The following is a 26,733-nucleotide window of genomic DNA, read 5'->3' as shown; positions in this document are numbered from 1 at the left end:
CTTGTGTTTAAAAAAGGTACTACTAATGGTCATGTTGTTTCCTCCTGCAAAATCAATCATTCTCAGGCCATTCTCATTGCTTTCATTGTGTAGGCTGTAGGGTCCAATAGTTGGCCTGTAACACTGTTCTCGTCCAAGTTTAGCATTGAAGTCACCAAGGATTATTTTAACATCATACTCAGGGGTATCTTTATAGACATTTTCCAGTTTCTCATAGAATTGATCTTTATTATTTCCATCTGCTTCATTGGTGGGTGCATGAACACATATCAAACTTATATTAAAGAATTTTTCTTTTATTCTCAGCAAACAAATCCTTTCATTTATTGCTTTGAATCCTATAACTTTGTCCTTAAAGTTCTTGTGTACAAGAAATCCTGTTCCAAATGTGTTATGGTCGTGTCCACTGTAGAATATGGTATGATTACCTAGGTCCATTATTCCATTCCCTTTCCATCTTATTTCCTGTAGAGCTACAATTCCAATTCTATACTTTTCTAGTTCTTGTCTCAGTCTCATTGTGCTACCAGCTCTATTTAAACTTGTGACATTCCAAGAAGCAATCAACATATCTCTTCTTCTCCTCTTTCGTTTTTCCATCCGTTTCCTAATCAAGTCATTGTCTGTTTCCAAATCAATCCTGTAATTCCTGTCCTGTTCCGAGGCACATTTAGTGGTTTTCGTAACGTAGTTCTTTTTACGGGGTAGGATTGTTAGCCCTACCCCAACCCCCAACCTGGAGGACCAGTCCAGTTTTTCTTTCACGGTGGCTATTTTATTTCACCACTACCCCCCGACGCTGCTGGCTGCAGGGCCGGTGAGCATTCCCCGATTCCAACAGGGACGCGCCCGATGGAGGTAACTGGCAAGTCCCCACACGGGGTTATAAGTAGGTACAATATTTATATATTGCAGGTCTATGGGCCGCTTAACATAGTGCAATTCAATAGTATTAATGCAATAGACGACATTTTCTCACATTCCTTATAGGTCAAGTAAGGTTGAATAAGTTTCACAACTTTACCGTTGTAAGAAAAGTATTGCTTTCCAAAATAATAATGCTCTGGATTTTGGCTGTAGAATATTTGATGTTAATGGTAATTAAATAGATTAAGTTTCTATTATCAAGGACAAATTCAATCTTAGCAGCAACTTTAATTGCTTTACAAACCCAAAATCATCACAAATTTGCTCACTTAGCTACAGTGAGGTCCACATGATAATGACAGCATTTGATTAACATTGGTGCTGCTATCCTTTTCTAGCTCCGCTACGTTGCCAGATCATTTTTCAATTAATCAACAAAATATTCAATCTCAATCGTGAAAATTTATTATATCAAATCATTGAAAAATATATTTTATTGACTAATAAAATATGATTCATGATTTTCATCAAAAATAAACAGTTAATGTTACAGATATACCGGATATATATTCGGCAGAGAATCGGTAACTCTGTTGTCCTATCTTTTCCACTGATATTATAACGTGGACCTCATTTTATCAACCTTAACAAACAACCTCTGGGTCTAGTTTTTGCGAATCTTCCAATGTTCATGATATTTTTTATTCACACTATTCATGTTTCTAATCATTCTTCCATTTGAAAATCATTGTGTAGATTTATCTCAAATCTTCTTCATATGTTCATACATGTGAACTTGTAATGAAATAAAAGTGGTGGTGGTCTTTGGTTGTGCAGGTGGAGCCCAAGTACAAGAAGAAGATAGAGGGCGTTGTGCGGAAGCCACCGCGTGGCGCCAACAACAAGCTGGCCGCTGACGAACCGGAACCGGTGTCGCCCTGTCCCTTCTGCGAGCAGCGTCTGCCTCAGACCGAGCTCTACTGCAACCAGTGCAAGAACAACATACCCTTCTGCATTGCTACGGTCAGCGCTCATTCAATACGCCATTATTCTTTATTATTGTTAATAATATAATGTTATTAATATTATAATGTTAATAATATTATTGTTAATTTTTGAATACTGCAGAAAAAAAATTCAACAATAATAATTTATTATTTATTATTATTATTATTGTTGAAAAAAAATTCTGCAGTATTCAAAAATATACATGATATGTATAAATATGCATTATACATATAATAATATTTTACTATATTAATAAAATGGGAGGAGGGGCGACCCAGGACAAGATGGATGGATTTGGCTGACCAGGATGCGGCAAAGGTTGAAGTGCAGGGATGAAGACGTGCTGCATTGAACAGAGATGACTGGAGGAGAACATTGAGTGAGACTGTGACCTGTACTGGGTTGTAAAACCAAACTAGAAGAAGAAAAAGAAGATATTTATAAAATAAAGATACAGGCCCTCCCAGGAAATCATAGGCTTGAATTTCAGGAAATAAATATATCCCCACATAGACTATTGGTACGTGTGTGGGGGAAAACTCTTCATTTGTATAAATATTCATGGTAGAAAATAATGATGGGGAGAAAAATATGAGTGTTGAGCTAATTCAGATAAAATATTTAGTTCAAAATTAGGTGAGGCAAGGCCATCCTCTCACACTATTCAACAGATTTCAATTATAAACTGCATGTGTCTATCAAGACGGAGAGAAGAAAATCAATATTGGGATATTTAGATAAAATATGATAGTTCAAAATAAGGTAAGACAATCACTCTTAAACAATTCAACAAATGCTATTTATAAACTGCATGTGTCTGTCAAGACATATGCTTTTTCAAATCAGTTAACTACTGTATTAATGTAGATTAGTTATTTCAATTTCCAATTACAGTACTAAGGGCCGTTTGCACAGTATAGATTGCTAAACTCGATTAAGTTAATCGAGTTTATGTTAATCTGAAAGTTTAAACTTGAATCGGTTTTCTCAGGGCATTTACTAATCCAGTTTAAGTTAAACTAGTTTAGCGTTAAGTTGGTAATAGAATGTCTTCGTTATTGTAGGCTGTCATGTCATGAAGGCTGTTTTTACAGGAAATTGTATCAGAAAATTAAGGTTATGTAGCTACTATTTCCTTGTTCAAAATCCACAGAGCCGTAAGCTGTACAGTAATAAAAGTGAGAAGCGATCAAAAAATGATGAATGCTATATTACTATTAGATACTAACTTATATTTAGTTGGCAAAAAATATATCTCAGAATGTTTTTAGAAAAGCGATTTTGTTACTCTTAAATCTACTACGGTCTTCCTCGTTTATTAGAAATCTCTCGAAATCAAAATATCTCAGTTATGAGTTATTAAAAATATGTTCCCTAATCAAAGACTACTGTTGAAAATTGTCTTATTTTCTATCAAGTGGTTTATTTAATCAAATACTGGATTGGCAGTTGCTTTACTCAAGCAAAACCGTTGAAAAATTTTTGTATTATCCCAGAAATTTAAATCATTCGTTTTTGCCCAATTTTTCTCAGTTTTAAAATGTCTTTGCAGTCATCTTCATCAATCGCATTAAAAACTTTTATCAATTCCTCCATTATAATTATTTTTACATTCAAATAATGATTCACTATAACCTAAATTAATAATTATTATCGTCTACAGAAGCATTAAAAACAACCGTCGAAAAATAATTCACTATCAGCTGTTTCCCCATCAAATCTTTACAGATGTCAAGTTAATACAAATTATTTGGTTTAAACCTCCTGCTTTGGAGGTTTAAACTTTCCCAGAGTTTAAACTCAATACAGAGTTTAAACTGATACTGTGCAAACGGAATTTTAGTTTAAAAAAAATCCATATTTGGTTTAAGCTTTAGCTTTAACTTACACTGTGCAAAGGGCCCTTAGAATACTAAATTATTGTTTTCGAAGCAAAAAATATCCTGAATATAATATTTGGAAGATGAACCGAAAACTGGTAGAGATTCATTCATTCGTTTACAGTTTATTTTCTAAAACGTATTATTCCATTTCAATTTAATCAAATCTGAACAACAGACTATAATATTTAAAGCTGGCCTCAATACTCCAAATTACCGCAAACTCTCAACAAATTTCTAAGAACATTCTCTCCCCAGATGTCAATTGAATTCTTTATTGCTGTTTCTCGCAAAAAATATTTTATCTAAGAATTTTTCGTGGGCTTCGGATTATGAAGAAGTGATTTCTTATTTTGTCATTATCTCGAATATTATAATAGAGTGTGTTGATGAAGTTTACAGTTTGTCTCTTGTTTCTTATCATTACGATCGTGTAGCAGTTCATGCAAATGTAAGGAATGAAACTCATGAATGAAGGAATGATTTCTCATTCTCCAAAGATCTCCATGAGATAAAATTTTCCAATCACAATCATTCTTTTTCAAATTTAATTGAAAAAAGTGGTGCATTATACAATTACAGGGGATTTTATTTGTATTTTTTGGCTCCCAAAATACTTTTGTGTTTTTATTATTACCGTTACATAATTTGCGCATTAGAATGAAGCAATTTTCATCGCTTATCGTAAGCCAAACTCTAGAAAAGTGTCTAAAGGCTACGAGTTGATAGCTATAGTTGACTACTTGAGTAAATTGTTTCATCTATCATTGTATTATAGATATGACGTGTAAAATAGTTTTTCAATCGCATTTAATGCTTACCTGTCTGTCTTTGTAATTATTTTTTATATTTTATTTTGAATTGAAATATATTTTCTCATATGAAATAATTTCTTTCAGGGTCGTCACATTGTGAAAGGGGATCTAACTGTCTGTCCTCACTGTCGTTTCCCTGCCATACGGTCTGAACTACTACAGTAAGCATTGCGTTTAATTATCATACTTTATCGTTATAACTTTATCAAATTGATATAATTATTGAGCTTTACTTTTTGCCTATAAAGTTGAATGTCGAAGTTCATGAGTTTTGTGAGAACAATCATTATTTTAAAGCATCTTCTACGCTTCTCTTTTGCAAACTTATGAAAAATGATTAGATTTGTCCTCATTTACCTAAAGAACGACATAGGTCTTCATTTTTGGTACAGAAGATCAAACTGGCAGAATATACAATTTGATGATTTTAAATTAAATGTGTGATTCATTCCTTTGAAATTCTACAATAACATGAATTGATAAATCACGATCAAGGTACTTACTATTTAAAATATGTTTTTATAACTCAGCTCAGAAATAATCACCTTCGACATTTCTAGAGTGAGGAATTCTCTACAAAGGCTATCTTCAAACAACTGTTACCAATTTGACAGATAATTAATTGAATATTTTATCATCTAAAATTGTATAGATCACTTTAGAAGAATACGGTACTCATTGCTATATTGATATGAGTGAAACATACTGGCTCCAATGATTTTGTAGACGCCAAGCCTCTAACGAATTCAATTTCGGGTTCTAATATTAACTGGTATGTCAATGTGACCAGTGAAATGATTGTATAATTTGTAAACGATAAAATCACCACTTATATGGGCTACTTTATTCAAATTAATAAAAACAATATAACACTTATAGTACCCTTTTATTAAAACATTTTAAAAACTTTAAAACATTTTAACGACATGTTTTAAAGTTTTTAAAATGTTTTAATAAAAGGGTATTACAAGTTTTATATTGCTTTTATTAATTAGTAAACGATGTAGAAATATCTCTTCAGGAATCTCGCGCAAACAACACAACATACATGAAAGAAAGAATTAGCTCATCAAGTGAACCAGGTTACAACCCTTGCTCGATACGGTACCTTGCAGTCTCCAATTAAAGGTGGGGTGGATGTAGGTGAGGATACAAAAGTAGGAGCTGACGGGGTTTTCGAAACTGCAATACATACTGGTCTCCTTCACTATTTACACATTGTGTCCAAACACTGGTTTTCTTGAGACATACTAGTGTATTTTCAACTTGAAAAAATTAGATGAAAAATTAGGAATATTTGTTTGGCAAACAGTTTGTCCACGCTAGTTAGACGGTGCTAACTTCTCGAAACTTTAATTTTGGAGACCGAATTTTCTCCTGGGAATATACACTAATTATTTCCCGAGAAAACGAATTCAAGAGGCTGGATTGGAGCCGAATTTCTCCAATGCCAAGCCAAACTATGCTTACGAACGAGCGTTGCTTACTGCCCAACAGCTATGCAAAAACTCCTCCAGGCGATTCCTTTAGGCAACTCCGGCCGGCAAACCCCGGCTAGAGCTAACTCCCCCCAGGCAACTAGCTTCCTGGAGCTTGAACGATAAGCGCTCCACTTCCAACCTGTACAGCTAGCTCCTAAATGGTTACATGTAAATACAGCGGAAACATTTCAAACGCAAATGGCGTCAACTGATTGCATTCGATTAAATTCTTATTCATGAGATTGTGAACACCCTATCTAACAAATTTCAGTGTTTTTTTATTCGACATTCAACAGGGGATTCTCTTCAAGTTCTTTAGTATGGGATTAGTGTAGTTTTCACAATTAGTCATTCCTCCTGATACTTGATTTACATAGTTATGTCTCCATGACTTAAGTGCTCCCTGCTCTGTATTATGCCGCATCTACATGTTGGCCCAGTCGCTGGCTTAGCCTGCAATGTAACCAGTGCCCAATCAAGGCCAGCGGCAGCCAGCATTGGCAAACCACCCATTCACACACTTGGCCTTCATTGAGCCAACATGTAGATGCTGCTCAAACAATATTATTCAGATTATAGACATCCATTTTTTTCAATTATTTTGATTCTTCTTAATAGTATCTGATATATTTTTAATATGGGTAATATTTGCTTCACTTTCAGCATAATTTATGCTCACCTTTCAATAAATTACTCATTTCATTTCAATCATATAATTATAATCTACTGTCAGTGGCGGCTCGTGCAAATACTAATGGGGGTTCACATTTAACATGAGCAACAAGATCTAGATCTTTAATAATTTGTTAAACCCCATGTTTCAAGTGAATTTTGTTCGTTTCACGTAGTAGAATGTAATTTTTTATTCCTAGAAGAGTACTAGGCCTATCATATTATTACGTAGGTAACAAAATATTCTAATGGGTTGTATTATATTAAGTACCTATATAATAATTTGGATTTTCGTTTAATAATAATAAGTATTTAGATATACTCAGGATTCTCAACCTAGAAGATGTACTCCCATACTCCCATTGAATAATTCATGTACAAATCATAAATTATACAGAAAACAGCAATAATTTTTCCTCGATGTAAGATAATTTCCAATCAAAGAAATAAGGATTAACATGCTTTTAGAGACTTTTTTAACACTCACCCTCCTTCTAGTTGGCATTTACAGAGCATTTTTTGAAAATAAAATCCATCCTCCTCTCCTTCCTTGCTGCGAAAACATCGATCACCTTCTCATTGAAGTTAATGATATTTGCTATCATTTCCTTCTCAATAGTCAGCATTGCTAATGCTGATAGCCTGTCCTGGTTCATTGTGGAGCGCAAAAACGTCTTGATTCGTTTTAGTGTAGAAAAACACCTCTCAGCTTCAGCTGTTGTCATTGGGATGGTTGAAATTATCAACAAAAGTTTATAGGTTTCGGAAAATGACGAAGTTAAGTTATTTTCAATGAAAAATTGTAGCAAACTGACAGCACCAAGCAAATTTCTGAAGTCTACTCTTCTAAAAATTATTTCAAGTTCTGTTTTTAGGCGATTTTTCTCAAGAAATGAGTAAACCTTAACAGTATCTTCAAGCAAGGTATCTGGGAAATCCTTATTGAAATGTTCAAATTTTTGTGAGTCCAATAAACAGATTGCTGAATAGAATGTTGTGAATGAGAACCGGGTTTTGATTTGAGTGGTGATGATGTCACAGGTTTCCTTGGCAGCCACTGTTCTACTGAGGTAGGTGTCCTCTTCGCGCCTTGAACGTTTGGGCACACTTCCTGCACAGTCTGCTACCATCTCCATCAAATCATTCATTTTAGTTCTTTCCTCTTCAACAGCTTTGATAAAATGTTCAACATTTGATTTGATTTTCATAGCATCTGTCTTAACTGTTTGCAGCTGATTATATAAAATGTCAACATGAGGCATTAGCCTGTGAAAAACCGAGAGCCAAAAAATGAATCTATTATCTTTGAGAAGACGAGCAATAGCACCTGCTTTTATAATACTAGAAGGTTGTTTTGATGTGGATTGAATCTCCTCCATACACTCGATTAGCTCTTCTCTATATTCAAAACTGTATTCACAGTTCTACTTTTAAAATTCCACCTTGTTGCTGACGCCCTAGGTACACGTTTGCCGACTACTCTGTCTAAAACATCTATTCTTTGAGGAGAATTTGAAAAAAAATTAGTAATATCACTCAAATCTGAGAAAAAAATTCTTACATCTTGATTTTGACTCGCTGCTTGTGCTACAATTAAATTGAGTTGATGTGCATAGCAATGCACAAAAAAAGCATGCTTATAGGTTTGTTGCACAATTGTCTGCACACCAGCATGTTGTCCACTCATCACATTTGCACCATCATAACTTTGAGAAATGAGTTTTTCTGGAATTGTTATGACAGTATCCAAACTTGAAAAAATACATTTTGCAATCGATTGTGAATCATGACCCTCAGGATTATCGAACTTCCAAAATCTCTCTACTGGTTGACCATTTGATAAAATATACCGAAAAACTAAAACTAACTGAAATGCAGACGAAATGTCAGTTGTCTCATCTGCTATTAGAGGAACATATTGAGCATTTTTAATCTCCTGTTTGATATTTTCTTGGCACACAGAAAGCATGCAGTCCAGCAATTCATTTTGAATGTCTTTGGAGGTGCCTTTGAAAACTGTAGCACTATTTAAATGTTCTTTCAAAGCCGAATCAAGCTCTGCAGTAAAATTCACAAGGCCTTTGAAAATTCCCGGATTTAAAGCATTGTCGTCCTCTCGATGACCCCTAAGAGCTAACTCAAATGCACCACAAAATTTAATGCAGTCTATAAGTTTGGAAAGCACATACCTATTTTTGGTGACTTGCTCATTATGTTTTCTGATGCTCAAACGATAAGCACTATCAAGCTGTTGACGAACATCAATTTTACCAAGTAAATTGAAATCCAATGAAGCACTAATATGCGCATGTGAGTTTTCATGCTTTTTAATTTTTTGAGTCAAATGAGCTAAATCACACACACCGTTCTTAATCCATGCTGGATCGCCTTTTTCGCGAGCAAACAACAAGCACAGAAAACAATAAAGTTTGTTAGTTTCTTCACAACCACACAGCCAAGATGTCTTTTCATATTGTTGGTCTTTGAAATCTCTCTTGTATGTCCTGGATTTCGATGTAGAAGTCTGATGTATATCAATTGTCGGTGTAGGCCTACCACTTTCCTTAATCGATATTTTTTCCTCGATTGATAAATTAGAGAACACTATCTCTTTTAAATAGCTAACTGAAACCTTTCTTGAACCCTCCATTCTCACTTTTCAAAACACAAGAAAGAAGAAACAAGAATTAACCTCAAAATCGACAACACATGTAGCGCGAACGCGAAACTGCAAACAGTAAACAAAGTAGGAGCCAGTGCCAGCTAGAACAGTTCATAAGTGGAAACGGCTCTAGAAGGCAATGGCGCCAATGCAAAGCACACTATCACAGCTATGAGCTGCTTGGAAAGCAGCTCACCGTAAAGCTAATGTAAATAGTCTCCCACCCCCCACGGGGAGGGAATTGAACTCGCCCAGCTACCATTTGAACCCATACTAACGCTTGGAGCAGTGATCCTGCTTGCTGTAGCGCGTAATTCAAAAGGTTATCTCAATGCGTGTACCTTGCTTGGTGCGCTCCTTATTGTTTTAATATTACAAGAAATTTGAGTATTACTATTACTTCAATCAATTTTCTATTGATTTGAACTTTAATTTATTGTAGCAATTTCATAGGGGGTTCACGTGCTCTTGTGCTCTCATGGACACGCCGCCACTTTTCTCCCTTTTTTCCCATTTATTCCCGATTTTATGTGTTTTTAATTTTTTTTTTTTATTTATTTATTTTTTTTTTTTCTTTTTTTTAATTTTTTTTCAATTTTTTTTTTAATTTTTTTTTCTATTTTTTTTTCAATTTTTTTTTTAATTTTTTTCTTTTTTTTAATTTTTTTTCAATTTTTTTTTTAATTTTTTTTCAATTTTTTTTTTTTTTTGATGACCTTGAGGTTAGGGTGGTTGACCTGGATGACCTTGAGGTCAGGGTGGTTGACCTGGATGACCTTGAGGTTAAGGTGGTTGACCTGGATGACCTTGAGGTTAAGTTGGTTGACCTGGATGACCTTGAGGTTAGGGTGGTTGACCTGGATGACCTTGAGGTAAAGGTGGTTGACCTGGATGACCTTGAGGTTAGGGTGGTTGACCTGGATGACCTTGAGGTTAGGGGTGGTTGACCTGGATGACCTTGAGGTTAGGGGTGGTTGACCTGGATGACCTTGAGGTTAGGGTTGGTTGACCTGGATGACCTTGAGGCGCCTGGATGACCTTGAAATAAAGGCGCCTTTTATATCTACTGGCGTTAACTGATTACATTCGATTAAATTCTTATTCTTGAGATTGTGAACACCCTATCTAACAAATTTCAGTGTTTTTTTATTCGACATTCAACAGGGGATTCTCTTCAAGTTCTTTAGTATGGGATTAGTGTCTTTTTCACAATTAGTCATTCCTCCTGATACTTGATTTACATGTTTATGTCTCCATGACTTAAGTGCTCCCTGCTCTATATTATGCCACATCTTCATGTTGGCCCAGTCGCTGGCTTAGCCTGCAATGTGACCAGTACCCAATCAAGGCCAGCGGCAGCCAGCATTGGCAAACCACCCATTCACACACTTGGCCTTCATTGAGCCAACATGTAGATGCTGCTCAAACAATATTATTCAGATTATAGACATCCATTTTTTCAATTATTTTGATTCTTCTTAATAGCATCTGAGATATTTTTTTAATATGGGTAATATTCGCTTCACTTTCAGCATAATTTGCTTAATCAGCATAATCATGCTCGCTTTCCAATAAATTATTACTCATTCCATTTCAATCATATAATTATAATCTACTGTATATGAAAATCATACGATCTCCCCATATACCTTGCATATGTTTTGTACTTTACACTTATGAGTTTTTGTACTCCACTGGATGGATAAATGGATAAATTTGCTATAATAAATTCATAAATTTGCTATTATTATCAACTTTTAATGTCTTACTGAATCATAGATTTTAATGTATCAATTTGTGAATATTTACTCATTAAATTATTGTATTAAAAGAAACGCTTATCTGAACTTAATTAGAGAATCAGTTTTGGTGAAGAATGTTGCATTTTTATTTCTTTCTTTTCTTGTTGGTTGATTATTGTGATCACAGATATTGAGATATGCTTCGTAATAGAAAATTTGGCTGTATAATTTACTAGGCAAAGCAACAGTATGTGTTCAGAAAATGTGAATTGCAATCATGGATAATGTTAAAAATTTCATAGAAGTGTTATCAAATGAAGTTTAGTTTATCAATATCCTTTCATTACTAATGTTCTAGGCTCGTTGAAAGTGGAGAGAACTGCCCGATGTGCTCAGAACACATTGAACTTCATGATCTCAAACTGAAGCATGATCCATTGGTTCTACTTCAACCTTCTGATCAAGACTGAACACGCCTAATCCGACGGGACCAATACCTGACCTGAGTTGATATTTATTATTTCAAACTTGATGTTCCTATTATAGAAATCATTATCATTTTACTGTAAACCAACATAAACCTCATCAATATAGAGGATGATGAAGGTAGAAAACAAAAACATTCCGTCCATTACAATAAGGTAAGAGAGTGAGAGGAAATTGATCTCTAAAAATAGTATGTAATAAATATAGGCCTATCAATGTTTTTCAAAACTACTTTTATTAAAGAGAATTGTCACGCAATATTATTCGGTTATCGTCAAATGGAAGTCGTAAGTATGAGTCTGTGCTATTTAAGTTAGTTTATCTGTGTAAAAAATCTTTAAAGAAACTTTCAAAAGAATTTGTGTGGGATCTATATCAGTGTACCCACCCATTCAAAGGAATAAATTAGTTATTGGGTGAAATTTTATAGTTAGTTTATAACAGAATATTCATAATAAATCATTCAGTGTGATTGAAATATCAATAAATTGTCATTGAGTGCATGATATTGTGCATTCATAAAAATGTGTATGTAATTAGAATTTTGAATGTATTTTATTGTTGAAATTAAAAGTATGTTGTCACAGTTATGTGGTTTTATTTTATTCAATCCGGTCTCAATTACATTCAAGTTCAAGTATATAGGAAATTTGGTTTGTGGATTTCCTATGATAAAATAAGTTGAATAAAACTGAATGAATGATTAGAAAACTGGATAAATTTAATGTAGAGATGACAAAATTGAATTGAGAAAATATTAAATAAATTAATACAATTAATAAACAAACTAATGCAAGTTGAAAACAGGTTGTTAATCACTGGTGGCAAATATCAGATGATTCGCCACATTACCCCCCCCCCTGGGCAGAAGATTTGGCCATCCGAAATTTTGAAGCTCACTTTTTTCCTGGAACAGGGTGGGAAGGCTGAGGTGAGTCGTCTTGAAGGATGTATGCTGGCTTATCATCTCTGAGTTCTCGACGGATATAAAATATGTTAAAGGTACCCAACTTCAGAAGATAATACCAGATAATTCTTCTCTATCATTGGAACGTTTACCCATTCCTGGATCACCACTTACTGTGCTCTGTGATGTATCTACAGGGAAACCTTGACTGTTTCTTACACAAACTTTTAGACGACAAGTCTGTGACAGCCTCCATAACCTGAGTCATCCCGAACCCAATGCTTCACTCAAGTTAGTCAGCAACAGATTTGTTTGGCCAAACATGAACAAGAACTGTCGAGATTGGGCTCGTGCTTGTACTGGTTGTCAACGATCAAAGATTACTCAACATGTTCATGCTCCTTGTGGAAATTTTGTTTCCTTTAACCCGGTCATGGCCCATATAACCCGGGTTTTGGTTCCATAACCCGGATGACTCAGGTTATGGAGGCTGTCACAGACTTGTCGTCTAAAAGTTTGTGTAAGAAACAGTCAAGGTTTCCCTGTAGATACATCACAGAGCACAGTAAGTGGTGATCCAGGAATGGGTAAACGTTCCAATGATAGAGAAGAATTCTCTGGTATTATCTTCTGAAGTTGGGTACCTTTAACATACCTTTAACATAAGAGATGAATAATAATTAGTTGATTTGAATTGGTGGAAGTTGATTGGTTGAGTTTGTGGTCTGTGTAGATAGTGAAGGGATGTTCTGAAGGTGGCGAAAATGCTGTACCGCTACATAAACAACAAGTAGCTAGCGATAGTTAAACTTTCTTTCAAAGATATTTTTTTTTTTTTGAAAAGAAAGCAAGATGTTGCCATAGTATACTGGCCAGCAACTTTCTTTCAAAGATAATTTTTTGAAAAGAAAGCAAGTGGTTGCCATACGCTTTCAACCAGTTGTAAGCATTCTCCAACTGAGTGGTTACAAGCATCAGTGAACAAACCAAGTGTTTCATCCTTGAATGTTTGTTTACTTATCTTCTAAAAGAAGATGAAAACAACTAAAAATCATATCTTCTGGGATAATGAAACGTTAATGCTAAAAAGAAATACACAGATTGCTAATGATCAATACACACTTACAGATAGAACAGATGACAAAGTAACATACCTAGAAAAGAAAAAAGCCTATGATCAAGAAGTAAAAAACAAAAAGAAATTACAGCTAAGCAGAAAGATTCACCAAGCAGTAAATAAACCCAAAGCGCTATGGACAACAATAAACGATGAAAGGAATAAACTGAAATGCAAACATAAAGAAAACCTCCTCCTGACTATTGAGGGGAGAAAAATCACTGACCCACATCAGATCTGCAATATCTTCAACACATAAATCAAACAGTTTCCTTGATAAAATAATATATATGTCAAAATTTACAGTCCAGTTAGTCAAGGATTTCGTGGGCACTTTGTGAAGATGAAAACATAACCAAACATTCTGATTGTAGGGTACCTCAGGATATCCGAACCACTTGATGCGCATTTGGGGGTCGCGACTGGGCCGCGTAATGGCCGATTCAAAATGGCGGATCCAGCATTAATTAAAACGGTCATAGAATGGTTACCATCCATTATAGAGTCCTCCAGTAAACGCGAATCGAATCACAATGAACTATTCTACCAAGTTTTATTATCACACATTTCCACCTAAAACATGATATTACCCTACAAAAATGCACATTTTCAAAAACATTCAATTTTTCACGAGAGTTTTTTCTGAATAACTACTTTCAATGACAATTTTTGGATATAAAGTGCCAAAGAAAACTTCTTTGAAATAGAATTTATGATCTATTCGCGTTTGTTTCAAGCTTTTATCACCTTTTGTTCTGGAGTTATGATTTTTTTATGATGTCATTCTAGCCGCTGACACAATCAACTATCACTAAAACTGAACTATGAAATCGATTTTTTCATGACTACTTCATGATAAAGACTTGAAAATGGTCTCAATCTCTTTGTTACAACTAGCCAAATAAGAATATTGATGAGAAAGCAACGAATATATCTTTCATAATTGATAAATTCAAGATGGCGGTCATAACTGATAAATTCTTTTATATCGATTTCTATTCAGTTATAGTGAGAGATATCGGATTCATTCAACCACCAAAGTGTTAAATAGCTACCCAAAATATAATTATCTAGATATTAATTTAATTTTAATTACTCTTTCCATGATTAATTTAGTTTCAAAAACTTGGAATATACAATCTTCGGGGACGAAATTTCACTTTCCACTCTGTAAATGTAATCACAGTGAACATAACCTACTATTACTGAGACTGTGTTGTAGAATATTCCCAAAGCTTCAAAATGACATCTAGTTGAGGGCTGTAAGTCCATTTTTCACTTCTGGAGCGTCATTGGAAGAGAGAAAAGTATGGTTTGCAGCCAAAGTTACATTTTTCCTCCATATTAGGCCTATGCTAAACCTGACAATAATTAGAAAACCGTGTATCTCAATAATCCTTGAAGGTACAGACTTGAAAATTGTATCAATCTCTTTGTCATCATGTGTAGGAGAAAAATATCCATGAATAGTAGGTTTTAGGTTATGGTCACTTCACTGTGAATACATTTACAGAGTGGAAAGTGAAAGTTCGTCCCCGAAGATTGTATATTCCAAGTTTTTGATACTAAATTAATCATGGAAAGAGTTTGCTGAGTTGAAACTTTCTATGATTCTCTCTGTAAAGTAGCTCATCTTCCGTACTTAAATTACTAGTTGAATCTACATATCATGCAAGCATACAAATGAACCAAGTACAAAGTAGTCATAGTATACCATCATGAACCAAGTACAAAGTAGCCTACCGTATAAGATGAATTAAGATGATTCATCATATTCTATTATTTGTTAACACATCAATGCCTCAACTCCACCCATCTTGTCATTCATTACACAAGGGCATTAATGAGAACTTCATAAATGGAAGTAAAGCATGAGGAGAATCATACTGGAATTACAAGGTTGGGAGAAGCTTTTCTTGATGTCGATTAATGTTTATTGATTTTGATTCGGGCACCAAAAGAATAGATCAATTTCTATTTATATGTTGAAGCATTCAAATTAAATCTATTGAAGTATTGAACATTATTTCTTATGACTTGGCATTCACGGATTTAGTTGGGTGAAGTTATTTGAAAAATGTACCTGATTATCAATTTTATAGTTTTTATACCATTCTAGTTCATTGTGATTGTTGAAGGGTTGTAGTGAGTTAGTTCAAGTGAATTCTAGTACAAGTATTTTGTGGTTATAATGGGCTCTTCTTTATTTTCTATCGATGTTTTGCTCCAGAAGAGAAAATTGAAAATGTTGGTTTTACATTTTATAAGCTTTAAAGGTACCGGTATGGTAATATGAATTTGATGAGTCCAGTATTAAATTAATCGATGTTGTTTTTCATTGTATCCCTTTGTATAAATGTTACATGCACTGTTTTAAATTCACCACTATTCTCTCAAGAATTAGTTTGTTATGAATTCCATGATCTGAAAATTCAAATTTGAGTGCTATTCCTTTGGGTTTTTACAATAATTGTTACATTGAAGAGTCAAGCAATTTAATCCATTTGGAAGTACTGTAAAAGGAAATCACAGTGCACTTTGGAACTCAGTTGCTCAATTCATTTCGGCTTGATACTATCATTTTAAATTTGAGTTCATTTATTATGCATTGTCTATAATTTTTATATTTCAGTTTGACTAATAAATTATAAAATGTCTTAATTATAAATGTCTTAATCTATATATGTCTCGCTTTCATTCATAAACATGATAATCCTAAATAAGTTGATTACCTTAAGCTGGGTTTACACCAAAGTTTTTAACAAAATGTTAATAACTTAATCCTTATAGATTCTATTAGATTGAACGGAACTTGACAAACACATATGTTCATCATGTGTATGATAAGTTATATTCAATCTAATATAATCTATAAGGATTAAGTTATTAACATTTTTTAAATAACTTTGGTGTAAACGAAGCTTTATTTTTTGAGAGCCTTGAAATTCGTACCTAGAAAAAGTTGCTTTATTACAAGAAATTTTGTTATTTGTAATATTAAAATATAGTATAATATTACATAATGTTGTTTTATTATAGGTACTGTACATTCATTTTTGTGATTATAGACATAAACTACTTTATTCTAAATCACGATCATAGACATAAACTACTTTATTCTAAATCACGATAAGGATAAAATTGGGAAATTGTGATATGGGGATAATCCCATAGTTAAATTCACATAGCATCAATTTCAATGCTCTGATAATAATGATTGTGAACGAAATTGCAATTCTGGCTTGGTATTGCCTCTTTATGTTCAGTGAGAATAGAAAGCTTCAGAATAATTTGTTCTCACTGTATGTGATAATATTGGTAATATTTGGTAACATTTTTTAATATTTAAACCGAATGAGCAACAAATTAACCCACTTTCAGCTTGAAAATTTTCAACTCATCAGGAGTACAGTGTTATCATATAGTATCAAAGGTAGGCCTAACATTTTATTTTCTTTGTTCACATGATGTGATGATATGCATTCCATCATCAAGTGTTCAAATTGTAAAGAGTAATCAAACAAGAAAAAACACAAAAAAGCTATGAAATGAAATTTTGAATCTTTATTTTTCACAAAATAAGGATAAGATGAAGGAGTCGGACACATTTATATCATCAAACTTTATAGAAAAACATCAATATCTCAAACTAGAGTTATCAAATTGTGATAAATCTGACTCGTATTGAGTAGACACTCTTCAAATTAATATAATAAATTATGTGAGCAGACAACGAAATCCTGATGTTTATCAACAGCGTGTTAAATCAAGAAAATTATAATATTTTTTTAGAGTATTGAAAAATGAAAATCTAGATTCAGCGCATGTCAAAACAATAGACAAAATTAATTGTATTGAGCGCTATAGTGTAAATTAGATGCAATGTAGAAAGCAGTACCGTACTAACGGTACTATTCTGTTTACTATGGCGAAGGGAGTCAGCCGCGTCGGCTGTTTCCCCTTCCACGGCGTCAAATCGAATCGCAAATACATAATAATATACATAAATGGATTTGCAATGAGAGTGGCTACATTAATTATTTCTTTATTTGGCTCATTTTTTTAAATACTTTCTTCGAAGTTAATCGAAGAAAACAAAAAAATCAAATAGCAAACTCCCTAAATTTTTGCATATATATTATTTAATCAAGAAAACTATTCATTTTATTGAAAAAATGAATATCACTAATATTGTAGTCCATAATGTAAGGAATCGAATGACATATATTTGGACTCTTCCCGATCAATGGTTATTGAGATAATTGATTTCCCGTAATTACCTTCATTTTTAACTTTGAGGGTGGCTAGGGGGAAAGCTCCAAGGGGATTTCTTGGGACTTTTGGGAGAATGACCCTCAAGGAGGGTTCTATCGATGGTGAGAGATTTAGCTTTTATTTCATTTTCGGATCGAAACTACCAACTCTATAGTGAGGTCCACGTTATAATGACAGTATTTGATCAACTTTGGTTTTGCTATCCTTGTCTATCATTCGACAAAGCCGGTGGTATTATCCTTTTCTAGGTCCACAACGATGACAATTATGTTCTTGACGGTGTAGAAATATAATTAATTAATGCACAGAATCGGCATCGCTATTCTTCTAAGTTTATCCACTGCCATTATAACGTGGACTACACTATACCATTAAATTATTATACCCATATATCGTATACTGCTGCTGATGATGATATCGGACTAAAAATATCGATAGTCAAAACTGTCGACATCAAAATTTTATTTCATGATTTGATCGATATGATTGTTTGAATTTAATTTATAGGTTAAGATTCATTTCATTCAAACGTTTGTTGTACTTGAAGAAATATACCGTTTTTAAAATTTCCCTGTTAATTACGATTAGTTTCAATCCACATAGTAATAATATAACTATTCTAAAAGATATATTATGGCTAAACATCATCCTGACTTGATCTTTTGTCGTAAACAGCCCGGTGTTGGTAAGTAGAGGATAACATTGTTTTGTAAATTCTAGTTAATTTTAAGTTATTTGTATTTGTTTCATAAAATAAAGTGAATATTTACAATTCAGGTTAGAATAATATTATTTTCTTTGTGGATCAGATTTCACACTATAATTTTAATGTAATCATCTAGATAATTTATCTAGCCTAAGTACCGCTGGTAGTACACCGTACACCTATTTTAAACCAATTCTAATACTGTAATAGATTGCAATAATGCATTACACTCATTCCATTTATTATTCATTTTCAAGTTGAATTTAAAATATTTACAGTATTACTTTTACGTTGGGTGAGGGTGTAGATTTGTAGCTCTTCTTGTTCTTTAGTAATCTTTTGTTATTTGCATTAGGTACATTTAAGTTACTTTGTTTATGTTTCTAAAATTTTGACTAATCTCTGTTGTTGTAATCATAGAAAATATTTCCTTCGCTTGATTTTCTTTCTAATCCCGTAACACCGTTTAAATTCCTTAACAACGACTCGAGCTGCACGTCTGCAGCCGCGCGTCTCTTAGTAAGTCGGCTGGAGAACAAATCTATTAATTCATTAGATTTTTATGTGATGGCGGCATTTCGGCAGATGAATGAATTGATTACTAATGAAGAACCTTTATAAATAGCCTAATTCATTGTTGACGGGATTAAGCGTTTACTACGAAAATAAGGCTATGATTAGATTAGATTAGATTTCTTTATTTATGTATGTTACAATATTTACTGGTTTATACACTTATTTACATTAAATGACGATAATGCTAGTTATTCAACGAATTTCAAAAGTATGAATATAATTAATCAATGAGAATAAAGGTAGAATGCAATTAGAATAACAATAATATAACAATGTAATGTAACTTCATAAATCGGCGGTGTTTCAACAAATAATTCTCGATTCTCTAAGAAGGATATAAAATATCCTTCTCATTAACACACGACCGGGTTGTGATGAATTAGAGCTGTTGAGAATTATAACTCGAAGTAATGTTCAAATATGAAACTCTACTTAATAATATGATGGGAGAGGAGAAAGTTGAGGAGCCTAGTTATAGATATTGATGAAGAAATCTTTCGAAGTTTAGAATGATAAATATTCAATGACCTCAATATGGAACCCAGGATCGATGATGAATCCAAAGAGAGACAGACTGTGAGTGCTGATGGCCTGACTGCGACTCAGTTTACAAACCAATCCTTGTGTCTTGTCCACATTCAGTAACTTATTTTTTTCAGCCACTTTACATCAGCCTCCTGCTGCACCTGGGTTAGAAGTTAGAAGATATCAATGTGGTATCATCCGCTAACTTCAGTGCCCTACCCTCAAGATCAAGATCATTGATTGCGATCAAAAATAATACGGGTCCCAACACCGAACCCTGTGGGTCACCATGACTTATAGGCAGAGCCCTTGAATTAGCTCTTTCTAGATACTTTATGACCTGCCTTCAATCCTTCAAATGAGACTGGAGGGCCTGAAGAACAGCACCACCTGCACCAAATCGCAAATGCGAATTGTAGATAGTCATAGCTTTTAAAACTACTAATTATAGAGCGAGGTCGAAGGAAAACCAGCGCTTTATTCTACTACGAATTATTATCGATGGAACCGAAATAGGTGTACATTGCTTTACTACAAATTATAGAGGTTTTTCAAGAGACCGAGCTTCCACTACGAATGATAGAGAATTACGAATTACAAAGGGCGAAGTATCAAGGTTTTACTGTATATTGCTTTCACGATTCATATCTAATCAATCATAAATTATGAATTTATTTTTCATGTCCTCAACCTCAGATTGGCTAGATTTCAAATTGTCTTTCATATAAAATTAGATGAACATACTGTATGAAGAAAAATTCCGATTAATTATGCTTTAATGTAGAAGGAAAGTTTAGGGAGGTTAGGTGTTTGATTTTGAATGACAATATGATGATATTGTTAGGAATGTCTTGATAATTTTAGATAATAAACACAAATAACGAAAAGAAATAGGCTACTGGACAATATGAAATACGACGTTCGATTCGTTGCTAAGGAATTGCACCTTTAAAGGTCGTCACACACCCAGCTTCGTGTAGCTAGGAATACGTCTTCGAAAGACGTCCTATCTCTTAATGCTCGCTGATGTATATCAAGAATAACCTGTAGTAGTTTCAAAAAAGGTGTGATATACACAGCCACAATATGCGACATGCCACTAGACTGAAGGTGCCCCGGAGCCGACTGACGGGTAACTACAATAGCTTTCCTTCGCAGGCAATAATATTTTTTAACAGCCTTCCTAGACAAATTCAGGAAACACGGGACTCTTGGTTCTATACCACATTGAAAAATAAACTCATGGAAAAGCCACTCTACTCACTGCAGGATTTTTACAGTGAACCTCTTTTTGGGAGTCAAGCAACTCCACAGCGTGAATGACCATGTAGGTCATTTTATTGAGAATTCCGACACTGCCTATCTGGAAACCCCAGTCATTGGCAACGACCTCAAGTATCAAGTAAGTAAGTAATGTTGAATCCTCACTACGAATGTGTCCAGTTTAAACCAGTTGTCTTGGTTTCGAATTTACACTTTATCTTTCAACATTGGAAGATAGGACGGCTACGTCTTCCGAAGACGTATTTTTAGCTACACTTAGCTGGGTGTGTGCCGACCTTAAGGCTCAAACTATATTAGCGGAATGAATGCACAGAATATTTTCCGCTCGTTAACAGGACGCATGGCTATGGTAAACAGCATAGGAACTGAATTGACGCGCCCATAAAGGTGCGTACAGACTTTAGCGCCACGAACACGCGCACTTCGCTTTTCATCAGCTGATGCTATGCTTATTATAATTATATCTGTACAGAAATAGGAAAATGTTTATTATGCTTGTCATAACAGTATTTGTGTAGATATAATAAGCATATCAACAGCTGTCAGCTGCTGAAAAGCGAAATTCGCGTGTTCGTGGCGCATAAGACTGTACGCATCTTAAGAGGTAATGCATTCTGTAGGCGATTCTGCGCATATGCATGGGCCTATATGTATGGTTATATGATACATGCACACAATCTCTTTCTATCACATTTTAATGAACTTCTGTAACATAGTCTCCTTCTACGAAATTATTGCATGTGCTACCTGCCCTTATAGATTCTGATAATACTGATAAGTACTACAATATAGGCTCATGTATATTATTCAAAAGGATAGATCTTGTCTATAACTTGAATGTTCAAAAATGTCATATTTTGAACAATAATAATTTTAAGTTGTATAAAAATGCTAATTTAGATTCATGTGATGATATTTTCAACAACTAGCTCTATTGAAATGCAAGAGATCAAGTGCATTTTATGTTATTATTATTAGTAATAATTGATTTTTTGTTTCGTTTTGTGCAGCTATTGGTCGATTGTGTGAGAAATGCGACGGTAAATGTGTGATCTGTGACTCGTACGTGCGCCCGTGTACGTTGGTGAGGATCTGCGACGAATGCAACTATGGCTCTTATCAGGGCCGATGTGTGATCTGTGGAGGTCCCGGCGTATCAGATGCCTACTACTGCAAAGAGTGCACAATACAAGAGAAAGATGTTTGTATTTCTAATGTTCCAATCTCTTACTACAAATTATACTTTCTATTAAAATCAAAATCCAATATCTACTATCAGTAGATATAATTGAGTCTAAGTTTGTCAGGTTGTTTGGAGGTGTAACAATCTTGTTAAAATAGTGACTAAGAAGCTCTGACATCGAAAGCCAAAATTTTGAGCAACTTTTATTTTTACTTCTGTATTTTTGTTTCTAATTAATAATTTTTGTTCCCTATAGGCTACTTTGTTTGGGTACATTAATATTATATAATAAAATAGTAATATATAAACGTAAATAGTATATGATAAGGAACATAATAAATGAATATAATATATTGAAAAAAATCGATATGTCAATTTATCATCATTCTTGAACACTTCCACACGAACACACATATACAATTACGTATTATCATAAATAAAAAATACTTTTTCTTTTACTTTCTTTTCTCTATGGTATTATGTTCAGTAATAACTAGTCCCAATATCTGAACGCAGAATAAATCATTTTGCGTACGGTACGGGTCCAATGTCAATATTGCAATAGTCGAATATTAATTCGGCAATCTCAACTTATACCCTTATAACGATAATCATCAAATAATCGAGATACGAGATAGGGTGTCCCCACGAAGAGGTTTACACGTTTGATTTTATATTACGTGCCCATTCATGCACCAAACTTTTTTAAATTTTACATAGTTTACAAAGTAGGTTCTAAAAATATTCTGGGAAAATTTCAACTCCCTAACCTTCGTAGAAACAAAATGGCGGCTAATTGAAAAACGATACTTCAAAAACATTAAAAACGTGTTTATGGTTTTATAAAATATTTTTATTGTTGCACTTTAGGGCAATACGACTGACTAAATGATAAAACTAGATCATAGTCAAATGAAAACTTGAAGTCCAAAATTATTCAAATTGATACCCATCCATAGCAACACACTGATAACAGCACTTAAGAAATGATTCGTAAGCTCTCACAAAGAAACTCCGCGGTAACCGGAGAGTTCCTCTTTTATTGTTAATTTTTGTTCGTCATCATTACATAATAAATTATTGAAGCTAAAACTATAAAGATAAAAACTTTATCCTTCAAGTAACCCCATAAAAATTATTCACAAACAGTTAAATCTGGTGATTGGGGTGGCCAATCTAAAAAATCACTTCCACAAACGGCCATGAAGTTTGTCATTTAGTAATTGCTCAACATGATTTGTGAAATGAGGTGGAACACCATTGGAAGATTGCTTGATCCATTTCTGGTAGCATCAACTGAGGCAAGACTAACGCAACGTAGTAAAGAAATCAGATAACTCATGAAAGTAGTTTTTATAGAAAGCGAATTGATAATATTTTCAATATGCCGCCATTTTGTTTCTACGAAGGTTAGGGAGCTGAAATTTTCTCAGTATATTTTCAGAACCTTCTTTGTAAACTGTGTAAAATTTGAAAACGTTCGGTGCATGAATGGGCAGGTAATATAAAATCAAACGTGTAAACCTCTTCGTGGGACACTATGTACATCGACAATGATAAATAAATATCCACAAACAATAATGCATCGAAAATAAAATGGAGATGCATATGTCAAGTTGAAATGGAAGCATGATTCGCAGCCTGCACCTAGATTCAATATTATCGTCAACTAAGCATTCTCTAGCTGTCGCGGAAACTCTGTATTAAAAATACCATGTTCATTTGAGATTTAATCATTTCCAATCCCGCGTTACCGTAGCAGCTTCTTATGTCCCTGTTAGCAGGCTGTTTCAAGTTTTATTAATTTCACTTGATTTGATTAGCTTCTGAAAAAATAACATCGAACATACCATTTATATTACCTTACTATTTTGTGTAAATGGCATAAGCAATGGCCTAGTGATGTTAATTCTTAAAAAAATAATATTTTATGTATTCCAGAAATCGACTCAGGTTTCTAAGACAGGATGCACACCTAGGAAACGTTTTTCATGAAGCTTTAAATTTGTTTTCAGTGAAGCCAATAGGCCTAGAGCATGGAATAAGCATGCATGTGCATGAGTGCATGCTTTCTCCATGATTTCAACTTTTATTGAGATTTACTTTATATAGTTAGTGAAGATGATAGGACGACAGTCTCGCCACTTTCTTTTTCCATAACTGACAGACAAGGATGCCAAACCAATGTTAATTAGGTACTGAATTTATAACCTGAATCTCACTACAGATCAGTGCACAAAGAGTTTCGAGGAAACTCAAAAATTTTATTTGAAATATTTTATAGAAACGGTTGAAAATCTACGATATTATTAAAACTCGTTCCACGCTCCTCAGTAGCCTGTTAACTCGACAACATTTTAATTATTTAAAATCCTATTACTAGTTAATTAATTATTCTTTTAGCCTTTTCTAGCTTTTAGTTGGTGCTTTTTTTTATATTAATGGACTAACTGCTTCCAACTTACGGTCAAGGGATTAAACTTATATGTTTGTTTCTCGTCCTTTTTTCAACCTCAAAATAACATAGTCTTTGTCGGAAACCATTGTGAAATTCAAATAAATAAGTTGCATCTGTGTGTACTGCATCTAAGTTTCAACGTTTTTTACACTATATTTTTTTGCATTATAATAATAATTACATTTTGTACCATTGCTTTTTTTCTTCATTTAGCGTTATAAATCTTCAGCCATTCAAGTACCGTATATTATTGTGTGCCAATAAAGTAATGAGTTAACTGTTCAGAGTGTGAGAAAGAACTATCTCACTTTATTGTTACAAACTGGACAACTGAGTGATTTTTGTCACTTTGGTTATTTTAGATGTCATGTCCCTAATACATTTATGAATTCGTCTGATTAACATCATGCTGATTTTATTTTATTTTTTTCAGAGAGATGGATGCCCCAAGATAGTAAACCTTGGAAGTTCAAAAACGGATCTATTCTACGAACGGAAAAAGTATGGATTCAAGCGTCGATGAATCGTACGTTATTGCTTGCAACTGTATCTTTTATATAACTATTATTGTATGGAATTAAATGTGAGTTGATGTGAGTGTGAAATAAATTTATAATTTCTCAAGCTATTTGTTTTTTCATAACTAGATGCCTAATTTTTATTACTTTTCTCCAGGGTTTCTGTATACTATAATGGTAGTTTATGAAACGGTTTTACTCGATGTATTATGTATTTATAATTATTTATATAAATCAACAAGTGATATGTGTGTTGTTCGTGAATATCTCACAAATTGAAGCTCTCCTAATACAACGTTTGCATAAAGGGGCGGCTACAGCAGCAGAGAGGCGCTCAGACACTGCCATTTTAAGGCAAATTTAATAATTAAAGAGATTCAATAATCCATTTTATTTCAAATTTTTAGTTTTAATAATTTTTTACTTCTAAAAAGTCAAGACGGTTGATATGAATCGTTCAAAAATGTTGCTGCCGCGAATAAAGCTAGACTGCGAATGTAGCTAGACTGTAGGAGTGAGCTCGTACAAAAACATTTTGCAGTGAAAAATATTTGAACTGTGAGATAGAGTAATCACTTTTGGGGTCAGTGAATATTCAAAGCCAGCTAAGTTCAGCTTATAGACAGTCGATTAATGAACATAATGAAAATGGCAAACATAGCCGGTACATTTCAAATCGTATAATTGAGTATATCAAATTTTGTGGCTTATTTGAGCTTGCTCTTAGCATATTTAAAAAGCATTTGTCAGAAAAGAACTCATTTCAAGGTCTTTCAAAAACAATCCAGAACGAGCTCTTTGATTCAATGTTAGCTGTAGCTCGACATTTGATCCTTGAAGAGATAGTCCGGGCGCAAATGTCATTCCGTGGTCATTTTTGGGTAACAGCCGTGGAAGATGTCTCAATTTCTTCGTTAGGTCTAGCATAATAAGGATCGTGATGATGATAAGTGGAAATCACAGGCAAACACCTCGAAAACAAGATGGCCGCCAAAATTTTCAGAATTTTGCTACATCGCTTGTATTTCAATAACCGTTCAAGATATTTAACCGTTTATTAAACGAAAATATTTTAATAATCTCCCTCTACAAATTTTGTTCCATACAATTTCCCTCTAAAACGCATATTTTATTAGTTATAACCTCAAAAGCAAAAAAAAAATAGGTTTTTCAAATTTCTTTCTATTATAACTTTTTTGTACAAGGAATACGGAGAAATATCAAATCTAGGAAATTTAGATCGTTTCTTGAGCTTCAAAACGATGTTTCTTCATGCGCTGTACGTCAACAAATGTGTTCTCCAGCGCCATCCAAAGAAAACCTTGCATGATTTCTGGAGCGTTTTTCCATACACATAAGATAACAAGCTAGAACTATAAAACCGATTTTTCATGACTACTTCAAGATAGAGACTTGAAAATGGCCTCAATCTCTTCGTTACAACAAGCCGAATAAGAATATTTCTGATGGAAACAACAAAAATATTCGACATCATTAAAAAATTCGAGATGGCGGTCATTATTGACAGAAATTTTCATATCGCTTGCTATTCAGTTAATGTGAGAGATATC

General features: G+C 33.7%; 2 protein-coding genes across 2 annotated transcripts in view; both read left to right on the top strand.

The window, feature by feature from the left end:
- Window positions 1-12,199, top strand: part of LOC111049890 (WD repeat-containing protein 19) — a 49,818-nt gene extending 37,619 nt beyond the window's left edge. Inside the window, exons 25-28 of the mRNA XM_039422859.1 lie at window positions 709-817; window positions 1,705-1,890; window positions 4,655-4,731; window positions 11,486-12,199. Coding sequence (XP_039278793.1) covers window positions 709-817; window positions 1,705-1,890; window positions 4,655-4,731; window positions 11,486-11,597 — 484 coding nt within the window. The 3' untranslated portion in view covers window positions 11,598-12,199. The remainder of the gene's footprint in view (window positions 1-708; window positions 818-1,704; window positions 1,891-4,654; window positions 4,732-11,485) is intronic.
- A 6,174-nt stretch (window positions 12,200-18,373) lies between these two features.
- LOC111061924 (PHD finger-like domain-containing protein 5A) lies at window positions 18,374-25,272 on the top strand. Its single transcript, XM_022349618.2, has 3 exons — window positions 18,374-18,597; window positions 22,014-22,204; window positions 25,078-25,272. The coding sequence occupies exons 1-3, from the start codon at window positions 18,546-18,548 to the stop codon at window positions 25,165-25,167; spliced, it is 333 nt and encodes a 110-aa protein (XP_022205310.1). The 5' UTR covers window positions 18,374-18,545; the 3' UTR covers window positions 25,168-25,272.
- Window positions 25,273-26,733: the final 1,461 nt, after the last annotated feature.

The sequence above is a fragment of the Nilaparvata lugens genome, chromosome 3 (genome assembly GCF_014356525.2).
Source record: "Nilaparvata lugens isolate BPH chromosome 3, ASM1435652v1, whole genome shotgun sequence".
NCBI lineage: Eukaryota > Metazoa > Arthropoda > Insecta > Hemiptera > Delphacidae > Nilaparvata > Nilaparvata lugens.
This window is presented reverse-complemented; position numbering and strand designations above follow the sequence as displayed.

What these genes read in the sequence shown, in the direction of transcription:
- LOC111061924 (XM_022349618.2), top strand. Translation starts at nt 18,546, where the DNA reads ATGGCTAAACATCATCCTGACTTGATCTTTTGTCGTAAACAGCCCGGT. An exon ending in TCGTAAACAGCCCGGTGTTG is followed by an intron (nt 18,598 to 22,013) that starts GTAAGTAGAGGA and finishes CGTTTTGTGCAG; the next exon opens with CTATTGGTCGATTGTGTGAG. An exon ending in GCACAATACAAGAGAAAGAT is followed by an intron (nt 22,205 to 25,077) that starts GTTTGTATTTCT and finishes TATTTTTTTCAG; the next exon opens with AGAGATGGATGCCCCAAGAT.